The sequence below is a fragment of the Chionomys nivalis genome, chromosome 13 (genome assembly GCF_950005125.1).
Source record: "Chionomys nivalis chromosome 13, mChiNiv1.1, whole genome shotgun sequence".
In the NCBI taxonomy this organism is placed as follows: Eukaryota; Metazoa; Chordata; class Mammalia; order Rodentia; family Cricetidae; genus Chionomys; species Chionomys nivalis.
In genome coordinates, this window is record NC_080098.1 from 16,998,805 (window position 1) to 17,026,366 (window position 27,562).

Below are 27,562 nucleotides of genomic sequence, written 5' to 3' on the forward strand. Positions count from 1 at the left end.
AGCAGGGTCACCAGAAAAAATACTAATATGCACGCATATTTGAGGTGACAAACTGTGGCATGTCAGTGCCTGCTTTTGATGGATATTTTACTTAACCCTACATCTCTCTGAGGCACATCATTTTATTTTCATTTGAGAAAACTTAGGCATATATAAGCTACCAATTCACAGACAGGTGGAGGCAGGAATTTGGGGGTTGAATTTCTGTAAGGTGACTCCGGAGCCTGCTTTCTTATCCACGTGCTCAGAAAGGAGCGGAGCGTGGTTTTTGAACGACAGAAAAATGAGAGATCACGTGTGGAGAGCAGTGGAACATTTCTTCCCAACACTTGCTAACTCTGTGTCTGGGTTTCCTGTATGAACCCTAACATCTATCCTGGCTTCGTTACGTCCTTTCCTCCAGCTTCTCTTTGCAACTTTAGAGCAGACTCCCTACAACCCTACACACCCGTCTGGCCTAGCAGTTAACACGGGATAAGGCGAGGCAGGTGCTGCTTCTCCCGGAGCTCCGAAGACTGAGACTCTGGTGGGGAGACCCTGCTCCTGGAGCAGAAGCCCCGCACCCCAGGTGCGCTCGCTCTGTCTGGACAAGGCGTACCAGTCGAGCACCCACTGCCAGGACGCGCGTCGCCCGCGTCTCTCTAGGAAGAGGTCGCAGCCAGCGCGGACAGCTCTTCTGCGGGAGCGCGCTGCGCAGCACCGCCTCGAAGCTCTGACCCCGGCTGGCCCACCCCGGGGCCCGGGCCCCGAGTGCGCGCTCCCGAGAGGCGGCGCCGGGGCGGGGCGCGCGGCCGGGGGCGCGCTCCTCCCCCTCGCGGGCGGCCGGGCTGGCGGCGCCGACCCCCCGCGCGTCGCACATGGAGCGCTGGGCCGAGGCGGCGGCGGCAACGGGCAGCGGCGCTTCAGTGGCTCGCACAGCCGGTCCCTCCCGCTCCTGTGTGCTGCTCCTCCAGGCCAGCGTGCACGGTCACCATGGCGTCCAGTGAGGAGGACGGCACTAACGGCGCCTCCGAGGCCGGCGACGAGAAGGAAGCCACCCGCAAGCGGAGACGCCTAGGCTTCCTGGCCACCGCCTGGCTCACCTTCTACAATATCGCCATGACCGCCGGGTACGTGCGCGCGAAGGTCCCTCCACGCTCCGCGCGCAGTTGTGCCATCGCTCGGCGATCCGGGCTCGGGGACGCGGGGAGCGCGCGCTCGCGGGGCTGCCGGGGGTCGAGCCGCAGCGAGGGTGCGCGCATGGGGTTGGAACGGGAACGCGCGGGGGAAAAGCACTGAGGGGTCGAGGCGGAGGCGCGGGGCGGGGGCTTATGGAGCGACAGCGTGCGTGTTGGGCGGTTTGGGGGTCGCGGTGCAGAGGGCGCGCAAGAAGCGAGAGCACAGGTGCACGACCCGGAGCATTCTAGGCGCGCGTCCGGGGCGCTTAGAGCGAGAGCGCGCGTTCCGGGCCCCTGGGGGGTCTCGGCGCGGCGGGGGCGCGCGGGGCGATGGGGGAGGGGCGCGGCATGGTTGAATGGAGCGGGGCGGGGCAGCCGGCCGCGGCTCGCTGGGCATTGCCTAATACGGTGCACGGCGTGGCGCGGCGGCTCGGGGCGCGGGCCGGAGGTTAAGTATAGACCCGGGCAGGAATGCGGGGCTGACCCACGGGGGAGGCGACTTTGGCCCGACCGCCCCTGTCGCCTCCCGCTGCTGTTGAAGAAAAGCTGGGATCTGTTCACCCCTGCCGGGAGCTGTCCGCGGCCAGTGCACACTGGACCCCGGGCGTGTGGTTCCTGGTACTGCAGTCGCGGGGCAGTGTCTTCACCTACTATTTCTCTTTAAGCTTGGCACTTAGGAATGCTTACTTGGGACTTTGTTAGAACACCTAACCTGATTGGGACAGGGCAAGTGTCCAGCATCGTTAAGGTTTTATCCTTTTCACAAATTCCCGTCCTTTTTAAAATTACCCAGGCTTAGTGTGACTAGGACGTTAGGATTTATACAAAATCAGTCTTCAAAAAGATTTCAAATGACTTCTGTATCTACCGTGACTCAAACCATTATGAAAATGCCCTCTGGTATCTTGCCTTTAGAAAGAGCTACTTTCTCAAAATGCTTGGAAGTTTTAACTTACATGAATGTGAGGAAACTTTTGGTATTTTAAACCGTCTCTGAGGTTTATAGGGAAAAGTGTGTTTGAATTGACCTCTTGGTCAATTGGAGAAAAATGAGATTGTCCTATTTAACAAATGTTGCTGCTGATAATGTATTATATATTTATGATACTAAACAACAAATATCGTTCATAAATATGGATTTATTGGGGGTTACTGTGTGCCAGGGACTGTGCTAATTCTTTTGGCTATATAATCTCATTTTTGTTCTCTGCAGTCCTGTGAGGGGTACAGAACAATATTTTATAGCGAGGCAAGGAGAGACCTTGAGTCACTGTCTGGAGATCACAATCAGAAAGTGTCAAGCGTACATTTTCACCGAGATTGATTCCAGCACTGTGCAGCTTCATCTTCCTGCTGCCCTGGATTCCATCACATTTGATAGTTCAGAAAACTAAGAGGCTTGAAACACCCGGTAGACAGTTCAGTGCCCATCATGCTCTGGTGCCTTAAAATGCAGCAGGGGATAGAGAGATTCACTTCTCCTCTGAGACAGTCTCATCCAGTTAGTAAATGTTTTGGGGATACCCACCCCATGTTAATTGATTGGCTGCCCCATCCCTGTCCAGTCCTCTCTCCATTTTTTTTTTTTTTTTTTTTTTTGGTTTTTCGAGACAGGGTTTCTCTGTGGCTTTGGAGCCTGTCCTGGAACTAGCTCTGTAGACCAGGCTGGTCTCGAACTCACAGAGATCCGCCTGCCTCTGCCTCCCGAGTGCTGGGATTAAAGGCGTGCGCCACCATCGCCCGGCTCTCTCTCCATTTTTTTATTATGTATACAATATTCTGTCCGCGTGTATGCCTGCAGGCCAGAAGAGGGCAACAGACCCCACTACAGATGGTTGTGAGCCACCATGTGGTTGACAGGAACCGAACTCAGGACCTCCAGGAAGAGGCAATGCTCTTAACCTCTTGAGCCATCTCTCCAGCCCTCCTCTCTCCATTTTTAAGGCCTTGTTACTGTTTGGAAAGTGAAAACTCACCTCATAATTCCAGTTTAAAATCCCGAATGCAAAGTTTTCAATGGCCACAGTGACCCTAGCCTGTCCTCAGGAACCCAGGGCTGCCTCCATTGAGGGCCATTTTCAGCATACTCCCCGATTTATCTTTCCAGTTTTCTTGCGATTAAAATCCCCAACTCACCACTTTTCAGTGTGCATTTTACATACAACTTTCCATCTTTGCATAGGTTGTTCACTTTCCCAGGGATTTAATGTCATCCTTGTTCTGGTGACTAAGTCAGTTTGTTTGAACTTCTATGGTTCCCCTGGCCTCATGGGAGACAAACTAAGATGATTCGTGCTTTGTGTTCTCACACACTCCTTCTCTGCCTTTCCAGCAAGCCGGTGCTTATCCTAAATGTGTCTGTCTGCTTGTATGGAGAGGGTCCAGTGTTCTTTTCATCAAGGCAGATGAATCCGTGTAATTCTATAAGCCTCGTTTAGATAGCCTTTCATTTTTCCTTACTCTAGTTTGAGTGTCTGGTTTCCTTGAAGTCTGTGCTAAATCTCTATCCTCAGGAGACTTGACTTGGCCACCTTCATGGACATCTTAGCACACCTTGACTGCTTGGTTTTTCTCTGTCCCACTTACTGTCATTTAGCAATACCGTGTATTTTATTAAATATTCATTGCACGCTCCAGGAAGTAATAAATACCTATTGAATGAGTCGATGCATGTCTTGTGAAGTATTGGTGATGAATGCCTACTGTGTAAGCTCCTATTTTCATTTAATATTTAATTAAGTCATCCGGATTTTCATAGTTATACTTTTCATTATTACATAAGACCGTATAGAAGTAATGTATAATCACAGATTAAGTCAGGCCCTAGGACATTAAAGTCCTCCTGCTCTGACCTGCGGAATTAGTGGCATTAGGTAAATTGAGAGTTGGGGGCTCCTTTGAAGGATGGAAGGATTTTTATGATACGTACATGGTTTACTCATAATAGGTCTTGACTAGAGCCGTGAGCACCTGTGCTTTGCTTTTCAACAAACAATTTGGAGCCTGTAGATGCTAGTGCATTGTCTTAGGTCCAGTGGGGAATATAAGGCAAATCTTCCAGACTCATCCTGGAGGAAGCACAGCCTGGGCATTTATACACAGATGGTAACTGCAATAAGATAGACTAGGATAAGTGTATACAAAACAGGTGCCCGAGGACAAAGGAGGAGGGAGAGACTGAGAGAGACCATTGTGAAGGAGAGGAAAGCACTTGAGTGGGTCTTTGAAGGGTAGGACTTACCAATGTGGATGAGGACACGGCCGTGTGTTAGGATGGAGATATGGGTTGGGGGACTTCGGTTAAGCAACAACAGTGGGCCTGAAGGACAGACGGACAGGCAGCTTGGCCCATCCACTGCAAGGCCTCAGGTGCCTTGCTGATGTGTGCTTTTTATTTTGTAAACACGACAAAATGGTTCATTAAAGGTTCTGTGTGTTGTTCTGTAGGGGAGTAAAGTTGGGTAAGTTACTTGACCTCTGACCCTTAGTTTTCCCATCTGTAAAACTGGAACAACACTATTTGTAAAGCTATCATTTTGCTAGTTTATGGCAAGGGGTCAAGAGGTATTAGATCTGAAGTTCTTAGCAGAAGTGTTTGATGGACAGTGGACACTTCGGAATACGAATTTCAATCCCTAGTGGTTAATCTGGAATTACAAGAAAAACTATTTGAGCTTTTTTCACTGTTATATTGAATTGCTTTGACAGAACAATAATTCCAATTTTATTTACGAAAATGTTAAGTAATAGCCCTATCTTTTAGATAACATTTGATTGCTAAGGGCGGTAGATGGAGTGAATGGCTATACCACAGTTGGTTTATCCATATTGTTGGTGGGTATTTCCAGTTTGGGGCTACTATAAATAAAGCTGTGAACATTTAGGTACAGGTCAGTGTGTGGATTTATGCTTTCATTTTTTTTTTTTAATAAAAATCTACAAGTGTAGTGGATCCATGATAGAGTAGTCACATGTTCCCCATCAGTCACTACTTAAGAAAATGCTCTACAGGCTTGTCTGATCTTATGGGAGCGTTTTCTCAATTGAGGTTCCCATCTCTTAAATGGCTCTAGGCTGTGCCACCTAAAACGAGCCACCACACCCCGTGAGTATATTCTGCATATTCTCACTGTGAATTTATTTTCGTTTTTATGACCAGGATACTGGATATGTTTTCATGGCTTACACCCTGGCAAGCTTGTATGTCTTCTTGGGTTTAATGTCTGTTCACATCTTTCGCCAATTATTTTCCTTTGATGAGTTGTTTGGTTTCCTAATATTAACTTTTAAGAATTCTTTAAGTAGCCCTTTGCCAGGTATGTGATGTGCAAATATCTTCTCCTGCTTGCAACTGTCTTTCATCTTCTAACAGTGCCTCTCAAAGAGCAGCTGGTCCTAAGTCCAGTTTCCCTGAACCCTTCGGTTTAACTCTGTCGGCAGGAGTGCTTAGTTGCAGTCGGTGAAACTAAGTGTTGGCTGCAAAAGGAAGTATTAATTAGTCTAGGAAATGCAATCAAGAGGTGTTAATGGATTGAATATGAAAGCACAGCTGTGTGAGAATTGGAGGCTATCCCTCCTGCAGGCCTAATTGTTAGCTTAAAGGAGGTACAAAGAAGAAACTTCAAATCAGCCTGTCATTTAACAACAATGGTTGAAATGGTGGATCTGGGCAGTGAGCATCCACAGCTACTAACGTCGCAAAGAAAGGACAGCCAGAAATGGTTTGCTCCTTTAGAAATACACCCGACAACTTGTTAAGTACCCTTGCCAGAGTCTGATGGAGCCCCTAGAACTAACTGCCAATTTTCAGGACTGTAGGAGGCAGAACGTAGTAAATGACCCCATGTATCCAATTAGCAAGATCTAGACAGTGGGACACTCTGCAGGCCCAGCCACCCGGTGTTCCATTTGAAAGAGGAGGATGAAGGGAAGGAGACGGGAAGAAGACCTGTAGATTCGAGAGTAACGAGACACACCAAATAATTAGTATATGAATTCTGTTTCAATCATGATTTAAAAAAATGAGATAGTTAAGGAAATTTTTACCTTAGCTCAATGTTTTCTTTTTAATTAAAATAACATTTAATAGTCTTTCTCTCTCTCTCTCTTTCTCTCTCTTCTCTCTCTCTCTCTCTGTGTGTGTGTGTGTGTGCGTGTGTGCGCACACGTGTGTACACGCGTGCTCATGTGGTCAGAGGACAATGTTCAGGAGTCCGTTCTCAGGGATCAAACTCAGGTCACCAGGTTTAGTGGTAGGTACCTTTTTTAGCCATCTTTCTAGCCCCTCAATGTTTTGTGACAACCAGAAACTATTATTTTTATGTAGGGAACTGGGATTCTAGTTTTTGCTTATAAAGAAAATGATTTTAGAGACATGCAATAAAATGTTGTGGACTATTTCAGAGAGTATCATGGATCTAATTCAAGTTACTCAGAGGGGCAGAAGGAGTAGGGGCTTGGGTGAAACAACATTTTCCACTGTGGTAATCCTTGAGGCTGGGCAGTAGGCACTTGGTGACATCATTTATCATTCTCTGTAACTTTCTGTTAGCTTGAGGCTGCTTATATTAAAACTGTAATGGAAGTCTTCCAAAGGAGATATGAATGTAGATATCCAAGTGTTTCAAACAGGTGTTGTGTCTAAAAAATCTAGAAGAAAAGGAGATGCTAGAAAATAGCTGGAGAAATCGATAAGCCTTTCAAGGACATTGTAGCCAGAGTGGCATAAAAGGCGCTTTCATTGTGTAGGGCCTGGCTTAGCGTCTTGTTACAGCGCTGTCCTTTTATCTCTACTTCCTAATTTGGTGCTCAGGGCAAAAGAAATCATGTTCTATTTATCTTTAGTCCCAAACATCTGGCTTAGCACCTACCTGTCTTAATAATTCTTGTTGAAAAGTGAATTAATGAATGAATGAGTGAAACCAAACAAGCAAAAAATTCTTTGAAACAATTTTTGTTTTTTTTCCCCCAAAGAGAATCTGGTGGTTTTGTTTGTTTGCTTGAGACAGTCTCACTATGTAGCCCTGACTGGCCTGAATTTTGCTACATAGACCAAATTGGCCTTGAACTTGAAGCTGTCCTCTTCCCTCCGCATCTGGAGTGCTAGCCGTATAGGCGTGCACCATTATACTTGGCTTGGAGAATATGGGTTGCCAAGGGCTGATTGTATCTATTTGAGTTCATGTGATCCATATCCCTGGCACAATTAAAAACAAGACAAAACAGAACACCCCAAAACTAATTCCTAATGAGAGAAATTCCAGTTGCTTATGGATTTTCTTTTCTTTCTTTCTTTCTTTCTTTCTTTCTTTCTTTCTTTCTTTCTTTCTTTCTTTCTTTTTTTTTATTACTAAACTGACACCCGAAGTTGATCTTTAGAAAGACTTTGGACATTCTTTGTGACGGTATCCTTGGAAAACGAGCTCTGATTAGTTTATTAAGGTCTTGGTCATGTTTACTGAAAAGCGGATGGAGTCAGAATAAATGCCCCGTGGTCCTTTCCGTAGCCAGCACCGTCATTTGTTTTGCGCTCTGTAATGTGTAGCTGGTACAATACTGCCACCTATGGGACCAAGTATCAGACTTTAAATACCACATAAATGCTGTTTTTTTGTTTAAATGTTCTGTTTTTTTTTGTTTTGTTTTTGTTTTTTTTGAGTTAAAAAGTTTATAATCAGGTTAAAAATGTCAACATTAGTATTCAATTCCAGTTTTCCACTTCAAGGTTGAATTTTGCTTGGCATTTTATAGGTGAAGAGCAAGAGAGAGGTAGGTAGTAGCATCTTTGGAAATAGGGAACCTTATGCCACAGTGGAGTCCTTGCTTCAATATGTCTTTACACAGGACCTGATTAGTCAGTGGGCTGAGTCTGAATTGCTTTTGTTTATATAAGAGACTCTTACATTGTGTAAAATTAATGATAGAGCACAGAAGTGAGTCTCAAGGTGCGAAGAACCGTCGGGAACCACAGGAAGCAAAGCCAAAGCGTTGACATTTCAATAACTGGAGAATTGTACTGTAAACACATTAAAATCCCAGGTCAGCTATATAATGACATGCAATGTCATCTGTAGACAGAGATTAGGGAAAAAATCAGTGCATTCATAGTCTCAACAGGAATATATGATTATGATTTTTAATTTTGCTTTACAGAGATAGACATAACTGTATTGAAATTAGATATGGTTAGATCGTAAGTCATTAAATAATGATTTTCATTTGTATTACATGATAAATTTACAACATGAGGATTATTTATGCTTTAGTGTTAGGAGTGTCACATCAACACCAACAGCATAAAATGCGGTGTCTTCAATTTCAAACTACAAGCAACTTTGAAGGAGGGTTATTAGGGTGTGGAAGGAAGGTAATTTTAAAAAATTAAAAATATTTTTCTCAGGAATCTAGTAAAACAAATGATTTTCAGAGGTATTTTTGCTAGATAGTCTTTTTTTTCCATTTTAGATAATGTGTACAGACAAATTAAGCCTGTGTTTTGAAGTTTATCCAGGTGGACATAATCTGACCATAACTATTAAAGTTTCTCTTTGATAGCACTGTTTCAGTCACAAAAGGCTTCTAGAATTTTTCTTCTCTTTTTAAATGGCAGTAGGTAGATACTAATGATACTAATTAGTATGCCAAGATGACCTGCGAGCCCTTTGCTCACTGACTAGACCGCATAGCTGGACGCATCTCAGTGCTTTCTAACTTGAAATAGAAGGGTTTGGTGTGATCAGAACTGCGTTAGCTCATGGTTATGAGTTGTGTGTGCCTCTCAGCAATGAACTCCCAACTGCATGTAGATTTCCCATTTTCAGTTAGATATGTATTAATGTACTCTCCATTTCATGGGGCTCTGATATGTTCCACACTTTGCAACATCCCATTTTCTACCCTTTCTTTCTTTCCCTCCACTGGAAACTGATACCATGCAGAGCTCAAACCCAAAGATACTTTCTTAAAAAATAAAAGACTGAGGAGAAAATTCCCCTGTGATTCATGGGTGACATGTCTGTTTATCATAGGAAAGGACTGAAATTATAAATAGATTATAACTAGATGTTCTTATTAGATCATAAACTCTGAAGCTAACAGTCTATATGGCTCAGTGGTTAAGAGCACTGACCGCTCTTCCAGAGGTCCTGAGTTCATCCCAGCAAACTACATGGTGGTTCACAAAAATAAATGTTTAAAATGTGCCGTACAGTTAATGCTTTGGTGACTTTTCTGTTAACTTAGTAACTGCCTTTCAAATTTAAATTCTAAAGGTGTCTAAGTTGTCTCTGCCTCCAAAAGACAGGTGTGTGGAAAATGTAGATGAATGTGTTTTCACTAACCTCTTGGTTTTATAGAGCCGTGGGGACTTAGAATGGAGATGAATAAAGTCTTTACAGTTTGAACTGGGAAGGTACCTGAAACACAAAACCACCGTCAAACCATCGTTTTAGGATCAGCTCAGTGCTGATTCCAGAAATAGCCCTGCAGAAGACAGGATCATGAGCAGAATCAAGTAAAGCTGTGGTGTGGTAGGACAGAGGTTGGGGACTTCACAGGATCCCTTCCAGTCCTGTCCATTGTCTCACCCCAAGTTCAGCACCTTTTTCTTTTTGAAGTGCAGAGGACTGAGTCTCGGGTTTCATACATCTACCGCCGAGCTATGTCCTCAGTACTAAACTTGAGTAAATTAACATCTTGACTCTGAGAGAGTGGCCTGCAGACTTTTTTGAAATCAAAATATTTGAGCATAGTATCTTTCTATGACTTTTACGATGTAAGGTAAACATGAATTGTTCTGTGATCATAGTGATTGGAGCCGGTCTGTGACATCGCAGTGGTTCAGGAGCAGGCTGGGCTTTGTGGGGCCTTTGGGTCCTAGCTGACTAAGCTGTGTGTCCCTCTGTGGCTGCTTCCTCGGAGGAAAAGAGAATAATCCTCCAGAAGCACCCAACATGGGTTATGTGGTCACAGCTGAAACATGGGTCTGAAGATCCACTCACTGTCTCTGCTGTAATCATTGATATTTCTGCATCTCACAAGTCTGATGGTTCTTGACATTTCCTCAGACTTGTATCATTTTGTTCAGTGCGCTCTATGATGAGCAGGGGAAGGGAGAGTGATCCTGTGTGTGTCACTCTGTCCTTTGCTTCTGTCAAGTTCCACTTAGTCTCTACTGTCTCTATTGTCTCTATTAGTCTCTATTGTCTTTGTAGGAATTCATTTAAGCCATTTAGTCAAAAAAGTTGAACTATAATAATCGTATAGTTCAAAAATCTGCTGGAGCCGGGCGGTGGTGGCGCACGCCTTTAATCCCAGCACTCGGGAGGCAGAGGCAGGCAGATCTCTGTGAGTTCGAGGCCAGCCTGGTCTACAAGAGCTAGTTCCAGGACAGGCTCCAAAGCTACGGAGAAACCCTGTCTCGAAAAATAAAAAAAAAAAAAAAAAGAAAAGAAATCTGCTGGACCATACGCTTTGATACCTCCCTATCTTAAAGCCTAGCATAGCGACTCATGTCCATGGATAGAGTATTCCAGGCTTTGAAAAGCTACTGGTAAGGCAACTTTCTTAAACACACTAGGAGTGGAGAGGGAAACCAGGAAGAAGTTAGCTCTTGTCAGGAACTACAGGAAGAGTGAGCGGTGTGTTCAGGAAAGCTGCTGTCCACAGTGTCGCTGTTAGGTGTTAGTTCATGGAGGAGACTGCGTATTTAACATACATCTTTAAACTGACAAGGGCCAATATATGTTCTTTTCTTTTCTCTTTTAAAAATATCAACTTTTGACCGGGTGTGGTGGCATGTATCCTTAATCATTGCATATGGAAGACAGAGGTAGACAAAGCTCTTGAGTTTGAGGCAGGCCTAGTCTGCATCTTGAGGTCTAGAACAGGCGGCCTACATGTTAAGACCCTGTTCCCAGCAACAGCAACTCTTTGGAAGCAAGCTTACACTTGGTCTGGATGGCTCTCTTCCGTATCATAACCATTCATTCTGTGCAGTGAAAATTAACAAATGTTTCTGATTAACGATTTCCATGTGCACCTATGTAAATTATATACTATATTTTTATATGAATACAGCTTTTGACAGATCTTTATTTTGAGACTTGTATTGGTTAAGTTTACTCACTGTCAACTTCCACCTGGGCAGAGGAAGAGTCTACTGAGGAACTGACTGGCTCAGATTAGCCTGTGAGCTTGTCTGTGGGCATTGTCTTACTTGATGATTGATGGGGGAGTGCTTAGCCCACTGTGGGTGGTAATGTTCTTAGGCCAGTGGGTCTGTGTCCTCTATAAAGAAAAAAACCTAGCTCTGAGCATGAGCAAAGAAGCAAGCCAGTGAGCCCTTTCTCCATGGGTTTTTGTTCAGTTCCTGCCCGGATTTCCTTCCATGATTGGAAATATAAGCCAAATCAAATCCTCTCCTCCCCAAGTTACTTTTGATCAGAATGTTTTATCACAGAAATAGGAAGAATCTGGGCCACAGTAGTGTATAATTAAAAAGGCTTTGATAATCTCATTTCAGTACCTAGCTACTTCCGTTAGTCTGTCAGTTTAATTGCTGAAAGCAAAAAATCCTAACCATTATTCTGTGAGTAGTTGGCAATTTGTACATTCTATAGAATACTATTTGTTGTCTTCCCCCTCTGGGCTGCTTATTTTTTTTTAAAGCATAATGACTAAGAATGATAAAACACCAATATTATTGTACAGTTTTTGGCATTTCTTTTCAAGAGGGTTAGTGAGTTTTTACAGTTGGGGTGTTTACAGTTGTATGTTTACACATGATATGGACCATCTTAAACTCTGAATCATACATAGTCCTGTGACATTAAGTGCATTCACAGTTTGTGTAGCTGTCATCACCGTTCATATCCCTAACTCCATCCCACGAAACACTCTGTACCCATTAAACACTAACTCCCAATCACCCGTTCCTCCCAGCTCCTGGCAACCTCCTGTCTTTCCATGTCGAGGACTCTGATAACTCTTGGTGCCTTGTGCAAATGGAGTACAGCGTTTACTCTTTTGTGATTGCCTCATTTCTCTCAGTACAACGACTTCGGGGTCCCTCTATGTCATCACATGTATTGAAGTCCTTCTTTTTAAAGACAAAGTAATATTCTGGGCCTAATGGAAAGCTTCACATGGATAGGAATCTAAAATATTAATATTGGTATGTTTCAGAAGGCAAAATGTGTGGGGGAAAAAGGTGGGCGTGACTTTAGATATCATTGTAGATTGACTTAGTGTTGTAGAAGAATGACTCTGAAACATAAGCAAAGTATTGATAGACCACACAAAGTATCTGTTCAGTCACAGAAGCTCGGTTGCTTCCCCCTTTTAGCTATTGCTAGTAGTAAATAATGTTGCTATAATTGCATGCACATTATCAAAAATATCAGTTTTGATAGAACTCTGTTAAATACTTTTATTTCCTCTAGGTGGTTGGTTCTAGCTATTGCAATGGTACGCTTTTATATGGAAAAAGGAACACACAGAGGTTTATATAAAAACATTCAGAAGACACTTAAATTTTTCCAAACGTTTGCTTTGCTCGAGGTAAGATTTTCAATATGTTGTTTGTCTGCTATGATGTTTATTCAGTTGAACAATGCAACTTCTAATTTGCTAATTACATAAGAACTGTGGGCTTGCTTACTCCCACTGCTGGTGGGTGTTTAATGTTTATATTATTGACTTGTGATTTCTCAATTTCCCTACAGGTAGTCCACTGTCTGATTGGTGAGTTTTTGTCTTAATTTGATCCTATTGTGATAAGCTGCCTTTGAGGCAATCATTAACTTGATTTCTCTTCTAGGAATCGTACCCACTTCTGTGCTTGTGACAGGGGTCCAAGTGAGTTCAAGAATCTTCATGGTATGGCTCGTTACTCACAGTGTAAAACCCGTAAGTGATGCAGACATGTTGTCTACTTGAGTCACAGGGGAGCTTTTCGTTCTTAGAAACCTAAAGTATTGATACTGCCATGTTTTGGGGGGCAGAATGATTGGGCACAGAGGAGGTGGGCTTTAAATATTCTCCACTGACGCAGAACGAGCAGTTCTTTCGTCATCTTCTGTTCATAGCATCTCTTCTTCCTGTGTTTTTGGATGTTAAAGTGAACGCTCATTTCCATCCAACTGAATATTTGCTTATCTATGACATTTCTTCTTAAGCAAGTCATTATTTTTTTATTTTATTTTTGAAGTTGTCAGTATAAACGACTCATTTGTTTAGCACAAGGCATTATAGGAATAGGCAAAAGTAAATGTGGTTCCTCACACCTGAACAAGCCTAAAAGTCCTGAATTAAAGTTGTAATTTTTAAATCCAAAGATACAAAATCTCAGACAGAAAGGCTAAATTTAAGGGAGCTGTTGTATGTGGTGACTACAGATGCTGACAATGTCTACTTGGAAATTGTTGACAGGGGACTTTAAGTGTTTACCCAAATAAAGGAGAACTATGCCAAGGTAAAGTGCAAGTTAATTAGCTTCATTTAGCCATTCTGAAGTGCATACATATTTCAGAGCAGCGCGTTATGTACCATAAATATGTGCAGTTTTAATTTGCCAATTAAAATAAAATTTGAAAGTTAAAGTTGAGGATCTCAGAGAAAAAAGACACATTATTTGTGGAGGCATGACAGGAGACAGACCTAATTACTGAATCTAATTAGTGCTCTCAACCATGTAGACAAAACAAACACTGTGCAAGTCTCTCTGAGGATGTTGGGCCTTTTAAGCCCATGTCAGAAACATTTCTCAGCTCAACCCTCCCGACCTTCTTGACAGCGTTCGTATCTCCTGTCCACTTGAGGACAGATCTCTGGCCCCCTTTCCATCCTGCAGATTCCTTTCTTGTCTCCTCTGTGCTTTGGGACTGACACCTAACCTCCTCTCCGTTTCCTCTGAGTCCCGCTGGCCTCCTGTCTGGGTGGGGACAGATCGCTGACCTTGTGCCCTCTCAGTACTCTGCACTTCAGCCCTCTTGACTGGGATCATTCATTCAGCTGACTTGAGCCACCTGTCCCTAAGCAGGACTGCAGTACACACAGACCAAAGGTTTCACTAGCGTTGCTTACTAGTTTAAACACAGGGCTACCACGTTGACAGAGCAGCAGAAAGATGATCCCAGTAAGGAAATGCGTATAATAATTGAGCCAGAACTCCAGGGAATCTGAAGAAGGGAGAAGAAAGACAGAGTCGGGTAGGCAGCACTGCCTAGAGGGGCACTATTAAGGAGAAGCTAGAAATGGGGAGCTCCTAAGGAGAAAAACAACCTCCTGGTCCTCTCATTCCCCCAGGGACTCGATGCCTTGATTTTACTACTTGATTTTATCCAACAGTAGCTTCCAATTGACATTTATCAACAACTCTGTAATTATGTCAACAAACGTTTATTGAGCATATTCTGTACATCTGGAAGTGCTAATTCCTGGACTTCCAAAAATAAATAAGGCAATTACAGCTGTCACTGAGCTGGATGTCGGGACACAGTGGTCATGCAGAAGGTAGCAGCTGTGCAGCCACTCTGTGCCTGATACTGTGCTGAGGATGTGACTGTCAGTGGTGCCAGCATGGGAGCCTGTGACGGAGATATAAACTAAATACAGTTATGCAAATGCTGACTTAATTGCATTTGCATGTTTTGAGATAAGAGCACAGCATGAATTACATTATGCACCTAGAGTTTAGTCTCTTCTAGGAAGTGATCGAAGGCTTCCATAGACAAGGTTTATGTAAGCTGAGCACTGACTGGTGTGTATGAGTTGGTTCAGACTGATGAGTGTTAAATCCCAAAAGTAATGTCATAATGGGAAGATGAACAAGAAGCTGAGCAGACATGAGACAGGCTGGGACATATGTTAGGACTATGTCACAGGGACAGTATACTTGAACTTCACAGCGAAGAGATTCATTTTTGCTCATCGTTTTAGACATTTCGGCATATAGTCCTTGGCTCCATTGACTATGGGCCCTGAGGAGGGAGAACCTCTTGGCAGCAGGAACATGGTACAAGTCACTTAGCTCATAGTAGACAGGCAGCAGAGAGAGAGTAAAGGGCCAGGAATCAAGTGTTTTGTAGACGGAGAGTGCTCCTTCGTTTCCCGAGTAGTGCTCAGATATAAATAATCACACAGAAACTATATTAATTACAACACTGTTCAGCCAATGATTCAGGCATATTTCTAGATAACTCTTATATCTTGAATTAACCCATTTCTATTAATCTATGTATCACCATGAGGCTGTGGCTTACTGGTAAGGATCCGGTGTCTGTTTCCTTTGGCAGCTATATGACATCTCTCTGCCTCTGCCTCTTCTCCTCTCTCTCTCTCTCTCTCTCTCTCTCTCTCCCTCTCTCTCTCTCTCTCTCTCTCTCTCTGTCTGGCTTTACTTTCCTAAGCCATTGGCCGAAACAGCTTTATTGCTCAACCAATAAAAGCAACACATATACAAAAGGACATCCCGCATCAGTAACCTTAAGAGGTCCAGCCCCAGAGACCTATGTCCTCCAGATGCATCCCACCTGCTAGTTTCCATTGCCACCCCCAAGTAGTTTCACCACTGGGCATGTTCAACAAATGAACCTATGTGGGACATTTCAAATTTAACCTATAACAGAAAAGTCTGCAGGAACTGTGATCTTCCAGCTGGGTCTTAAGAGATGAGAAAGGCATTGTATAGGAAATAATAATTCTAATTAGAGGGATCAGCATGCATAAAGACACGGAACCTCCATGGCACAATCTGGAAACACATAAAGTAGAGCATCAGCACAGTGAGAAACCGGGAGGGCTGAGTCGCTGCAGAGCACAGGCTATAAGGACTTTTATGTCGTGTTCAGGTGTTAGAATGTACCTTGTTATCCTGTTAAACAATGAGAGATCAAGGTTAAGTTTCAAGTCATATGACTTATCTGATTTGATTATTATTTGTTTTATTTTTAAGAAAACTTTTATCTGAGGAGAATAAAGGAAGGAGAAGTCACTTAAGAAATGGTTGTAATAGTCAGCCAAGACATTATAAGGTCCCAAGTGAAATATGAACACTCAGGATAAAGATGAATGGCCATATTAGAGAGCTGATATCTGCCTTAGTCACTGTTCTATTGCTGTAAAGAGATACCATACCAAGTCAACTCTTATAGAAGAAAGCATTCAATAAAACTATAGGCTTGCTTACAGTTTCAGAGGGTTGGTCCGTTATCATCATGGCAGGAAGCAGACAGGCATGGCTGGAGGTGAGAGCTTACATCCTGATTGCTAGGCCGCAGACAGAGAGAAGACAGACAGACAGACATTGGGCCTGGCATGAACTTTTGAAACTTCAAAACCTACACTCCCCAGTGGCACACCTACTCCAACAAGGGCGTACTTTGTAGTCTTTCCCAAACAATCCCACCATTTGGGGTCCAAGCTTTAAATATATGAGCCTATGGGGGCCATTATCACTCAGACTCCCGTGGTATCACAGAAGCATTTGTCTGATTTAATGACCGATAGGAAGTTGGAAGGGTCAATTGTGGCCATTCAGCTTTCAGGGCCATGTGTCCTGGGATGTTACACTTACTGGCTGTGTTGAGAAATGAAAGAGGAAAAACATCACTAAGCCAATAGCCTCTCCAACATAGGACACAGTTAAGGCTCATATTTGGAAACAATTACTTAATGATGACCTCATTGTGTCCTGTGTTCCATTGTAATACAAGACAGCAAATAATAGAAAGAAAATGCTAATCTCACTGAACAAAAGCCCAAGGTCCAACAGCACTGTGGCTTTCTCTAACCCGCAGATCCAGAACGAGGAGAGCGTGGTGCTTTTTCTGGTCTCCTGGACTGTGACTGAGATCACTCGCTATTCCTTCTACACATTCAGTCTTCTCGACCACTTGCCGCACTTCATTAAATGGGCCAGGTGGCAGCATCTTGCCTTGAGTTCCCCATGCCCCATGCATGCTGCCTTGGTGTTGCTGAGCTAACCCTGGAGAGTTACTGTTTGCGTCACAGCTCCATGATGCCAGAATGCTGCCGTAATGGTGATAGGCAAATAACACCACAGTATATTTTATGTAAAAACACCTCTCAACTAATCATATCCTTAAATAATCTCAGATGATCATTTATTGTTTTGGAAAGTATCATATCCATTTTGGGAATTACGTTAAATAAAATTTACTCGAAATGTAGCTAACTGATTGCTCCAAAATATTATTATGTGAATAGCCGGGCAGTGGTGGCGCACGCCTTTAATCCCAGCATTCGGGAGGCAGAGGCAGGCGGATCTCTGTGAGTTCGAGGCCAGCCTGGTCTACAAGAGCTAGTTCCAGGACAGGAACCAAAAGCTACGGAGAAACCCTGTCTCGAAAAATCCAAATATATATATATATATATATATATATATATATATATATATATATCATATATATATGATGTAATATATATTTATTTGTAAATATACACGTATTTGTGTATCTGTGTGAGTGCAGGTGCTGTCAGAGGCCAGACGTGTCAGATTCCCCTGGAGCTGTAGTTACAGGTGTTTGTGAGCCCCCTGATGTAGATGCTGGGAACCAAGCTCTGGTCCTCTTCAAGGGCAGCAAGCACCTTAGCTACTGAGGCAGCCCCTCCTTTGCACATTTTTCAATCAGCGTGAGTGAGGGTCAGTCTAACACTTCACCTCCAGTACCCGGTACTGCCACACAGTGTTCCACGGTGACTGAACAGTGGGACATCTCTACTGATAGGCTTCAGATCCTTCCCAGCTCTGATAAGTAATGCCACAAGATATTAGAGACAATACCATATCTCTTATTTCGGTTTTTAAAAAGCTGATATTTAAGCCCAGGTGGTGGCACATGCCCTTTATCCTAGTACTTGGGAAGTGGAGGCAGATGGGTTTCTGTGAGTTCAAAGCCATCCTGATCAAACTAGGGAGTCCCCAGCCTGCCAGCACTACCTGTCTTAAAAACAAAACAAACTCTGACATTTGTGTTAATGTATGCTTAGTAGCTAGCTGCTTCAATACTTGCTCTAGGTCCCCGTGCATTATAACCTAACATTTTCTTAGATAATTATCTTTTTAAAACTCATGTATTGGGGCTGGAGAGATGATTCAGTGCTTGAGAGCATTGACTGCTCTACCAGAGGACCCGCGTTCAATTCCCGACACCTATTGGCAACTCATAACTGTCTGTAACTCTGAGATCTAACACCCTTATACAGACATTTATGCATACAGACAAAACACCAATGCACATTAAAAAAATAAATAAAACTCATGTAATAGTCATACTTAATGGTAATAAATTAGAATATATAAAGACTATACTTTCAGGGATCATTTCTATAGTACATTTCTAGAATATATAAATAAATGCCAAAGAAGGAAATAAAATTTTAAAAAATTTCATAATCCCATCACACAGGAGTGCCACGGTTGATTGTTTCTTTGAGACTCTTAGACTTTTAAAATATTCTTCCGGCTGCTTTCATTTGTGCCTTCTCCTTTTACATACAATAAAATGCTCTAAAATTCTATCTTTATTCATCATTTGTTTTAAGAAGGTTCCAGCGTTATGTGCTAGGTTAATTTTATTCTTGTTCTACGTGAAAATATATTCCCATGTAAGGATTAGGCCTTTGAAGAGGTTTGCAGCTTTGCGTGCAGTTGGGCCTAATCTTAGAGTGCATGTCAGCACCATTTCCATGGTAGTCTTTGGAACCCCTGGCTCTTCTAAACCTACTAACTCAGCACATGAGTTGTGTTTGCAGAGTTTGCTCGAAGAAGGTAAGTGTACACCGCATGTTTGCGTAGGTAAGGACTGTTAGTGTTTAGTGTCTTAGGTCTCTTGTTTGGATTGTATTTGCATGTTGTGAATTTCTAGAAAAGTACAGAACTCTTCTAATTCATGTTTCAACTTGCTGCGTTGAAAACATCTGTCATTTCATTACTGTTAAGGGTTTAGTATCTGGGCATGGCAATGTATACCTATAGTCCCAGCTCTTGCGAAGAAGAGCAGGAAGATTGGAAGTTCAGGGCCAGCCTCTACTACATAGTGAGTTCAAAGTTGAGACTGCATTATGGAAGACCATTTAAAACAATAGCAACAACAAAAGGTTTTACATAAAATCGTTTAACATTGAAATATGTGTCCTCATGTATGTACCAATTAATTATAATCATCAATGATATTTGTTAAGACAGAGTGTCACTGTGACTCCCTGGCTGGTTTAGAGTTTACTATGTAGACCATGCTAGCCTTTTACAACTTTATTAAACAGCCTAAAATAATATTCAATTTCAGTTCAAATGTGGAAGCTTTGATCCTCAAATAAAACTTCACTTTAGAAATGGCTTTCTATTTATAGATTGACCTACTATCGTGATTGACTACCTTGATTCTATTTATGAGTTGAAAGTGTTCCTGAATAATTTTTTGTTGGGTTATGATTTCATACTGATTTCTATTTTAATTTCTGATGTATATTTCCTCTAAGAAATTTTAGGTAACAACTGGGAACTTTGGGATAGCAAGAAATCACATAGTTAGTGCAAGTAAGGTAAAATAAATTACACCGTTTATTCCCATTTCATGAATTTTCACTGACCTTAAGGATTTTAACTATTTTTAAAATTTATTTAATTTAAGAGTGATGGCCAGGTGGTAGTAATGCACACCTTTAATCCCAGGAAGAGGAGGAGGCAGGCGGATCTCTGAGTTTGAGGCCAGCCTGGTCTACAGAGCAGAGTTCCAGGACAATCCAGGCTCCACAAAGAAACCCTGTCTTAAAACAAACAAACAAACAAACAAACAAAAAAACCTGAAACCAACCAAACAAAAAGGAGTGATAATTTACAAAAAAAATGTAATTACATTTTATTGAGTGTATGTGTGTTTGGGTGCTTGCACGTTCCAGATGCTCCTATGAAGGTCAGAAGACAACTTGCAATGAGTTAGCATTCTCCTTCCATTGTGTGGCTTCTGGGGATTGAACTCAGGTTGTCACAGTAGGCTTTGCAGCAAGTACCTTTACCCACTGAACCATCTTACCAGCCTGGAGAATACTATTAAAAAAAAAAAATCACTGGAGAGTTTCATGAGGTTTAGAAAATAAATTAGATTAGATATTTTGTTTGAAAAGGGATTATAAATGTTTGGTTATAGGATTTCAAAAGTGAGAAAGTATTGATTTAAATAATAAACAAAAATTATACAAGACTGGAAAGAGCATGAGAAGATAACCCAGCAAGGGCAGAATAAGTAGCAACAGCAAAGGACTCTCTTCCCTTCTTTACTCTATAGCTCTACCCACAGCTCTTCATATGTCTATAGTACATGGGAATCAGATGATCTATCTATCTATCTATCTATCTATCTATCTATCTATCTATCATCTATCTATCAATCATCTGTCTATCTATCTATCTATCTATCTATCTATCTATCTATCTATCTATCATCTATCTATCTTCTATCCATCTTTCCATCTATCCGTGCATTTATCTGTCTGTCTATCTCTTTCTAACATCTGTCTACTATTTATCATCTATTATCTGTCTATCTATGCATCTCTATGTCTATCATCTATCTATCTACTATCATCTATGTATCTATTATCTTTATCTCCTTCTCTTTCTCTGTCTCACTGTCTGTCTCTCAACACACTGCCCACACCCCTCCCGACACACATACACCCAGGTTGTGCTTCCTAGACTTGAACTCAGTGTGTAGAAGATGACTCTGAATCTCTGCTCCTTCTGTCTCTGTCTCCAAAGCACTGGCATTACAAGTGTGCTTTATCATGTCTGGCTTTTGTAGTGCTGGGGATCAAACTCAGAGCCTCATGCTCTGAATAACTCGACCAGCTGAGTTATTCATTCTTCTTTATAGATTTTTTTTTCATGTCAACTGGTGGAGTAAATAAAATGCCGGCAATTTTTCTGTAAAAACAAATTTTGTTGTACCCAGTGTGTTAATTACTAGTGGCTGGTGACTGAAGTCACATTGTCAGTTTCCTTCAGTAGTAAGTATATTTAATCAGTAATCACAACTTTCCAAATAAACTATCAAACTAGGTCCTAACTGGTCCTTTTTAGACTCAGCATTCATCAGTAAATGACCAGCTATTGGGAAAAAAAGGAGCAGTTACAACTATATACCCCAAACAAGCATTTTTTTAACGATTTAAATGAAAAAAAAAAAAGCTTTATAGTTAGTTATGGTGACCCTATCTGTGATGTCAATCACTTGGAGATTGAAGCAGGAGATCTCTTGAGGCCAGGGGGAGTTCAAGACCAACCTGGCCAACACAACACTCTCACATCTCAAAACAACCAACAAAATATGCATATATACTTTAAATTATAAAAATACTTTAATACTATATAAACTGGTTTATTGTATTGCTATGTTGTGATGTAGAATGGGAGTTACTTTTAGGAAAAGGATGGTAGTTGGCAAGCATGTGAAAATCAACAGCCTGTGTGCAATGTTGTAAACGCATACAGAGAGATTTCTAAGTTTGAGTACAATAGCAAAGGAAGAGATGTGCTATAAAATGCAGGAAGTGGGTCTAGAAAAACAATCGTCTGTCTTTTCTTTCTCCAGATATAATTTTTTTATCATCTTATATCCGGTTGGAGTTGCTGGGGAACTTCTCACAATATATGCCGCCTTGCCTTACGTGAAGAAGTCAGGAATGTTTTCAGTGAGGCTTCCCAACAAATACAATGTCTCTTTTGACTACTACTACTTTCTTCTCATAACCATGGCCTCATATATACCATGTAAGTATAGGCTTATTAGTACTTCAATTTAACGTATGATATGTGAGTGTTTGGAATACCATGCTAAGCTAATTTAAAAAGCAAGAGAAAGTGGGGATAACTGCTCACAAATGCATTGACACGTCTATCTTTAGAATAACTCAGGGGAAGTGAGTCAGAGTTTTTTCTTTCTTTGTTGTTTTTTTAGCTAATTATGTGGAAATGTAAGTTAACTAATGTTCAAGGGATCGCTTTTTCAGAAGCATCTAAATATGCCTGGTACAGTTAATAGAAAAACTAAATCACTCCAAGAGCATGCGTCACTAGAACTGTTGACAGCGTTTAGATTTCTGTGAATGCATCATAAGCCTTCCGTCAAGAAAACTTGAGATCATTTTTATCCATTTGGAGATTTATTACAAGTGCTTTTTTTTTGTTCTTGTTTGTGTTGTTCCATGTACTTGACAGGAAGAAAGCTGCTTTTCTTAAAATGTTTTGAATAATTCAGCCTCTCACCATCTTTCCACAACTTCAACGAGTCGACGAGACTCCGTTCTCTTCTTTTAGGTACTAACAGTGATTCATTCATTCTTAAGTCATTTTTTTATTTAATCAGTAGCAGCAAATAAAAGAGGAAAAGAAGACTCATTCATCCTCTCAGTGAAACTGAGGTGGGTGCCAGTGGGAAGTAAAGTGAGAATTTACAGACTCTGAGCTCTATGTGGGCTGGCTGTGAGGCTGTTTGGCTCATGGGATGTGCCTATGATTTGGCCAGCCCATGCATGAGACTCCAACTTTGGTGCTTTTCTGAAACCCAAATAGACAGGAGTTCAGAGGATGCCTCCTCCTTGTCTTTTCCTTCTGTCTGATTTACCACCTAGCCGGTGCTGGTGAGCTAAGGAAGATGATCAGCCACTGTTTGTCACACCCCTGACTTTCTAAGAGTCTCAGTGGGGACAATGTGCCGCCAACAGAATCAGCAGTCATGTGGGATATTTGTGGCCACAGGGGCGACCTCTCCTGGGGCCACCTCTCTTGTGACCTCTAAGGATAATCCATAGAAACCAAGATCCTTAGAGAAGGTGATTTGAAGCATCAAACCTCTAACTTCCGAATGCCTGCTTTTCAGGTGTCCTGGGAGACGTTAAGTCTGACCTCTGCCTGTAGCAGCTTCCTAGCTCATTCACTGTACCTGTGGTCACTGAGGTCCCACTTGCCCAAGATCAGTCTGTCAGAGACTTACCGATACTACTACAGATATCAACTGATTTTACTTTGATAATTAAAAGTAGCATTTGGGTATTTATTTTAGTACTGAGAATGTGTTTCTCACTTACCAGTGAGGGCATACCAGATGGGAGAGTTTCGGTGAACAGTTTAAGAAGTACCCAGGATACAGTGCCTTTTATTAAACTACTCAGGATTTTATAGAAGAATTCATCATAATTGCTCAGTTTGCTTTAAATATACATCACCTGAACGTTTAGGCCTCTGGATATACTATGACTGCATTTATTAAGACGGGAAGTAGTTCATAAATAAAATCAAACCTATTTCACATTCTTACAGTATTTGACCTTTTTTCTTCCTTCCTTCCTTCCTTCCTTCCTTCCTTCCTTCCTTCCTTCCTTCCTTCCTTCCTTCCTTCCTTCCTTCCTTTCTTTCTTTCTTTCCTTTCTTCCCCCCAAAGTTTCCTGAAGAAGATACTGAAAGTTTTGTGATCAGTTTCCTTGGCTTGGTCATTTTGGGTTATTTTTACATTTACATTTGACTTTATAGCTGGTGTATATTTTGTTCAGCCACCATGCTTTATGCTTTATGTTCTGATTGAAAGTCTTGATTCGGATGGGTGTGGTGATGCATACCTTTAATCCCGGCGCTTAGAAGGGAGAGGCAGGCTGATCTCTGTGAGTTCAAGACCAGCCTGCTCTACAGAGTGAGTTCAAGGAAGCCAGGGCTACACAATAAAACCATCTTGAAAAAGCAAAACATTCTTGATTCATACTGGCTCAAAATTTTCTTCAAATTTGCTGCACAGATGATCATGTACCCAACTGGTATGATCTATGCACATGTCTGTGTATGTGTATGCATGACAGAAGCCCCTAGGGCCAGCTGTGGAACCTGTTATGGGTCTTCCTTAGACACCACATCTGGGACCACAGCCCAGGGCCAATCTCTTCCCTAAACCAAAGGTTAACCGTGTCACTAATGTGTGTTGTCCTGAGAGTGGGGAGCAGCTGTTCATAGTGGGTTTGGATGAAGGTGAGATGCATGTTGGGACATTCACATGCGTGTGTGTGTAGGCCCTCATGGAGCCAGATACAGAAAAAAGCAGAGTGTGGGGCCTGCTGTCCTTGGCTCTGATATAGTTGAGTGTTACTGATTTCTAAAAATAAACAATAAAAATAAACATGATCATTTAAGTTCTTATGGAAAATATATTTATCAAGGTATGTGAACTTGCTAGGACAGAAAGACCCCCAGCAGTTTATGTATTACATAGCATGTGACCTTTATTTTTGTCCTTAGCACGAGCTCCGTGAGCACTGGGGTGGTTGTATGTGTTGTTATCCTACATAAATTGCTGAGCCCTCACAGTCTACAGGTTTCATGCATAGTTTAAAGCACTACCTTATCCTTCTCTGTTTTCTTTCTCCAATGAAGTGTTTCCGCAACTCTATTTTCATATGTTACGTCAAAGAAGAAAGGTGCTTCATGGCGAGATGACTGTAGAAAAGGACGATTAAATGACCCTACAAACAAGGTGCTTCTTCCAGGAAAACCGGATTACTTGAGTCCAAGTTTTAATAACAAGAATAAACAACTTCGTGAATACCGTGGATCGCTTTGTTTCTTGAAATATAAGGAAAAATATGGTGTTTGCCAGTCTTTGTCTTCGTGCTGTGCCGCGTCTAGTTTTGATAGCAATGGCAAATTGAAGCTGGTGGTTGAGGGGTGAGGGCGAATCATTTAGAAAACAATTGAATATATTACCTGAGGAAAAGAACTTTTTGTTACTTTACTACTTTATTTTACAACGTATACACTCGAGGCTTCTAAAATCAATAGGTAGAAATTGGTTTCATTAACATGATACCTACCAATGACATTTATATTTCATTTATAAATGAAAGCCAACACAAAATTGTAACAAGTGATTAATAATGTATCAGAACCCTCAATTCATGGTTCAAATTGTAGGTGAACATTTCAGATTGATAGCAATGTCTGCAAGTGTGGACATGATTTTCTATGTTAAGTTTTTGATGTAAAATAGAAACATAAAAGTAATCAGAGTAAATGCCACAGATGGAAAACATTTCTTTGCCCCTGGGGGGGCGTTATGGCTGCTGGAGACACAGCCAAGGCTCTTGTGCACACCAGGCGAGTGCTTTGTCATCCAGTGGCATCCTCCGCTCCAGGCAAACATTCTTGGAAGATTTTCCTGAACCGCTGGCATCATTTACTGAGCAAACTAACGTTTATTTGCGTTAGTCACTCAAGGACGGCTTTCTCAATTGTCAGGGTTTGAAGAGGTTGGAAAAACCGCACATGTTTATTTTGCCTACTGTTTAACAGGCATATATGATCATATTAATTGTTTCTGGGGTTTTAGTTGAAAAAACTGCTCTGACCCGTAGAATTATCTTATAAAAGCATGGTATGATGAACCTCTGTGGTACTTTATAACTAAGCATTTCTTGCTATCGTCTGAAACATTCATTTTCTCCTGAATTACACTGAAGAGCAAAAGTCTCATGATAAAACCCCCGACCCCATGTTTAACAGAAAGACGTGTGGAGCATATTTTACTTCTGCTTTTACTAAATATGGTCCTGAAAGATTTCCCTCCTGTGGTAAAATGTATTGGTTGACGTTAGAGGTGCTGCAGATGTGATAGGAAGAGGCACTTTGGCCACGGTAGCTGCGCAGATGCGTTGTGGCTGCAAGCGTTCTGTGTCGTGTGTACTTGCTGTCTACATCTAGCCCACTCCGCCCAGAGTGGCTTGTCTGTGTGGAACCGGCCGGCGCCCACAGGAAGTTCACACAGTGCCTTGGCCTTCAGAACAGGTTTTCAGGTTTGTTGTCAATGACTTGATTCATTTCAAAGGTGCTATTTTTGTTGGATTGCACTTTATGTTTCCTCTGCTGCTGACTTTGAATGAGCACTGTGAACTAGGTCACGAATTCTTCTCCCCATTCTGCTTTGACACTGCCTGGTCAGTTTTCATCTTGAGTTTTATGATGAAGAAATTTTTTTGGGAACTTCCCCACTTTGGTGTGAGACATTCACATTTATAAATGCCTCTCTTATGAAAATGTCTTCAATTATATTCCTAAAGTGTACATTCATTTAATCTGCAGTCCCGCCAAGAAGCTGTACTACTTCCCCACTTCCAGTTATAGGCTATCCTGAAGTAGGAATTATAACTAACTTTAATAAAACATGAATTCTTAAACTATTTGGTGACTTAGATTAATATACTTAAAATATGTAAGCTTTAGATTTAGTTTGTTATCCCCTAGAGTCAAGCAATTTTAAACTGACACTCTGTGCATTAAGTGCTAAATGCTGTTTTGATTTTAGGAGAAAAAAAAAAACTATTTGAAATTCACTGTGCTGTGACTGGATCTGTGAATTTCTCCTGAAATCACCCTAACCTGTGAACCAGGGCTTGAATCAAATAGAATTTGAATTCTATAAGCATTTGAAAAATATATACTGAGAACTTTTGATACTAGCAACATTTGATTACATTTGGTGACAGTCACTAAAATTCTGATGTAAGCTTGATAGCTCGATTAATTATATAATATGCAAACTGAAAGATTTCCAATGTGTTAATGCTGATTTAGTATAGTAAAGAGCCCTGATAGTTGCGACTTACAAAAATGGCAAAATAAATATGATCACATCTTCACTGAAAGCCTTTGTTGCCTGAGATCTGTTCACTTTCAGAGGTGTTTTTGCATATCGAGGTTTCTGTTCATCTATTTATCATGCTGCTACCACATGGTTTGAGCAACCTTCCAGAAACGGTTTCAGGGGACAGTTTTGCAGCTCTGATTCCTCCTACCTTATATGGATTTCAGGGAAAGAACTCTTCTTTCTTTCTTTCTTTCTTTCTTTCTTTCTTTCTTTCTTTCTTTCTTTCTTTCTTTCTTTCTTTCATTTTTTAAGACATGGTATTTTCGGCTGTCCTGCCTCTGCCTCTCAAATGCTGAGATTAAAGGCATGCACTACACTGCCTGAGTACAGATCCTTAATGATAGATTATTATTAATAATAGCCAAATATTATTTTGAGCCTCTTACTTGCTCAGTACTGTGGGGAGCAACTAGCCCTGTCTTGTTTTTCCCTGTCCTGCACAGAAGCCCTTTGGTAGAATTATTAGGTCACATTGTAGACTATTATATATACTTTAACAAATACAGAGTGTTGCGAGTATGATGGTGTGGCAAGGTTTTGGTTCCGTGTGTCTAGCCACCATCCTGTATTTGAGCTACTGTAGAACAAACTGAAAAGCAGTTGGGAGGCTGAAGAAATAAACCATTAAGGGACCATGGAAGGAAAGGATACGTGAAAAGAACAACAGTTTAAGTGTTTTCAGTCTAGTATCTGGGCTGCCGA

At 41.7% G+C, this 27,562-nt stretch overlaps 1 protein-coding gene and 1 pseudogene across 2 annotated transcripts; both read left to right on the forward strand.

Moving 5' to 3' along the window:
* Positions 1–753: 753 nt before the first annotated feature.
* Hacd1 (3-hydroxyacyl-CoA dehydratase 1) lies at positions 754–26,824 on the forward strand. 2 transcript variants are annotated; one of them, XM_057788021.1, is made up of 7 exons: positions 754–1,109; positions 12,599–12,716; positions 12,881–12,899; positions 12,976–13,064; positions 16,955–17,076; positions 21,770–21,948; positions 24,595–26,824. In XM_057788021.1, the coding sequence occupies exons 1-7, from the start codon at positions 973–975 to the stop codon at positions 24,675–24,677; spliced, it is 747 nt and encodes a 248-aa protein (XP_057644004.1). In that variant the 5' UTR covers positions 754–972; the 3' UTR covers positions 24,678–26,824. The 2 variants fall into 2 exon arrangements, with proteins under 2 accessions (XP_057644004.1, XP_057644003.1); XM_057788020.1 differs by lacking the exon at positions 24,595–26,824 and adding an exon at positions 22,396–23,584 and having other exon boundaries at positions 837–1,109.
* LOC130886285 (small nucleolar RNA U3) lies at positions 18,480–18,551 on the forward strand (annotated as a pseudogene).
* Positions 26,825–27,562: the final 738 nt, after the last annotated feature.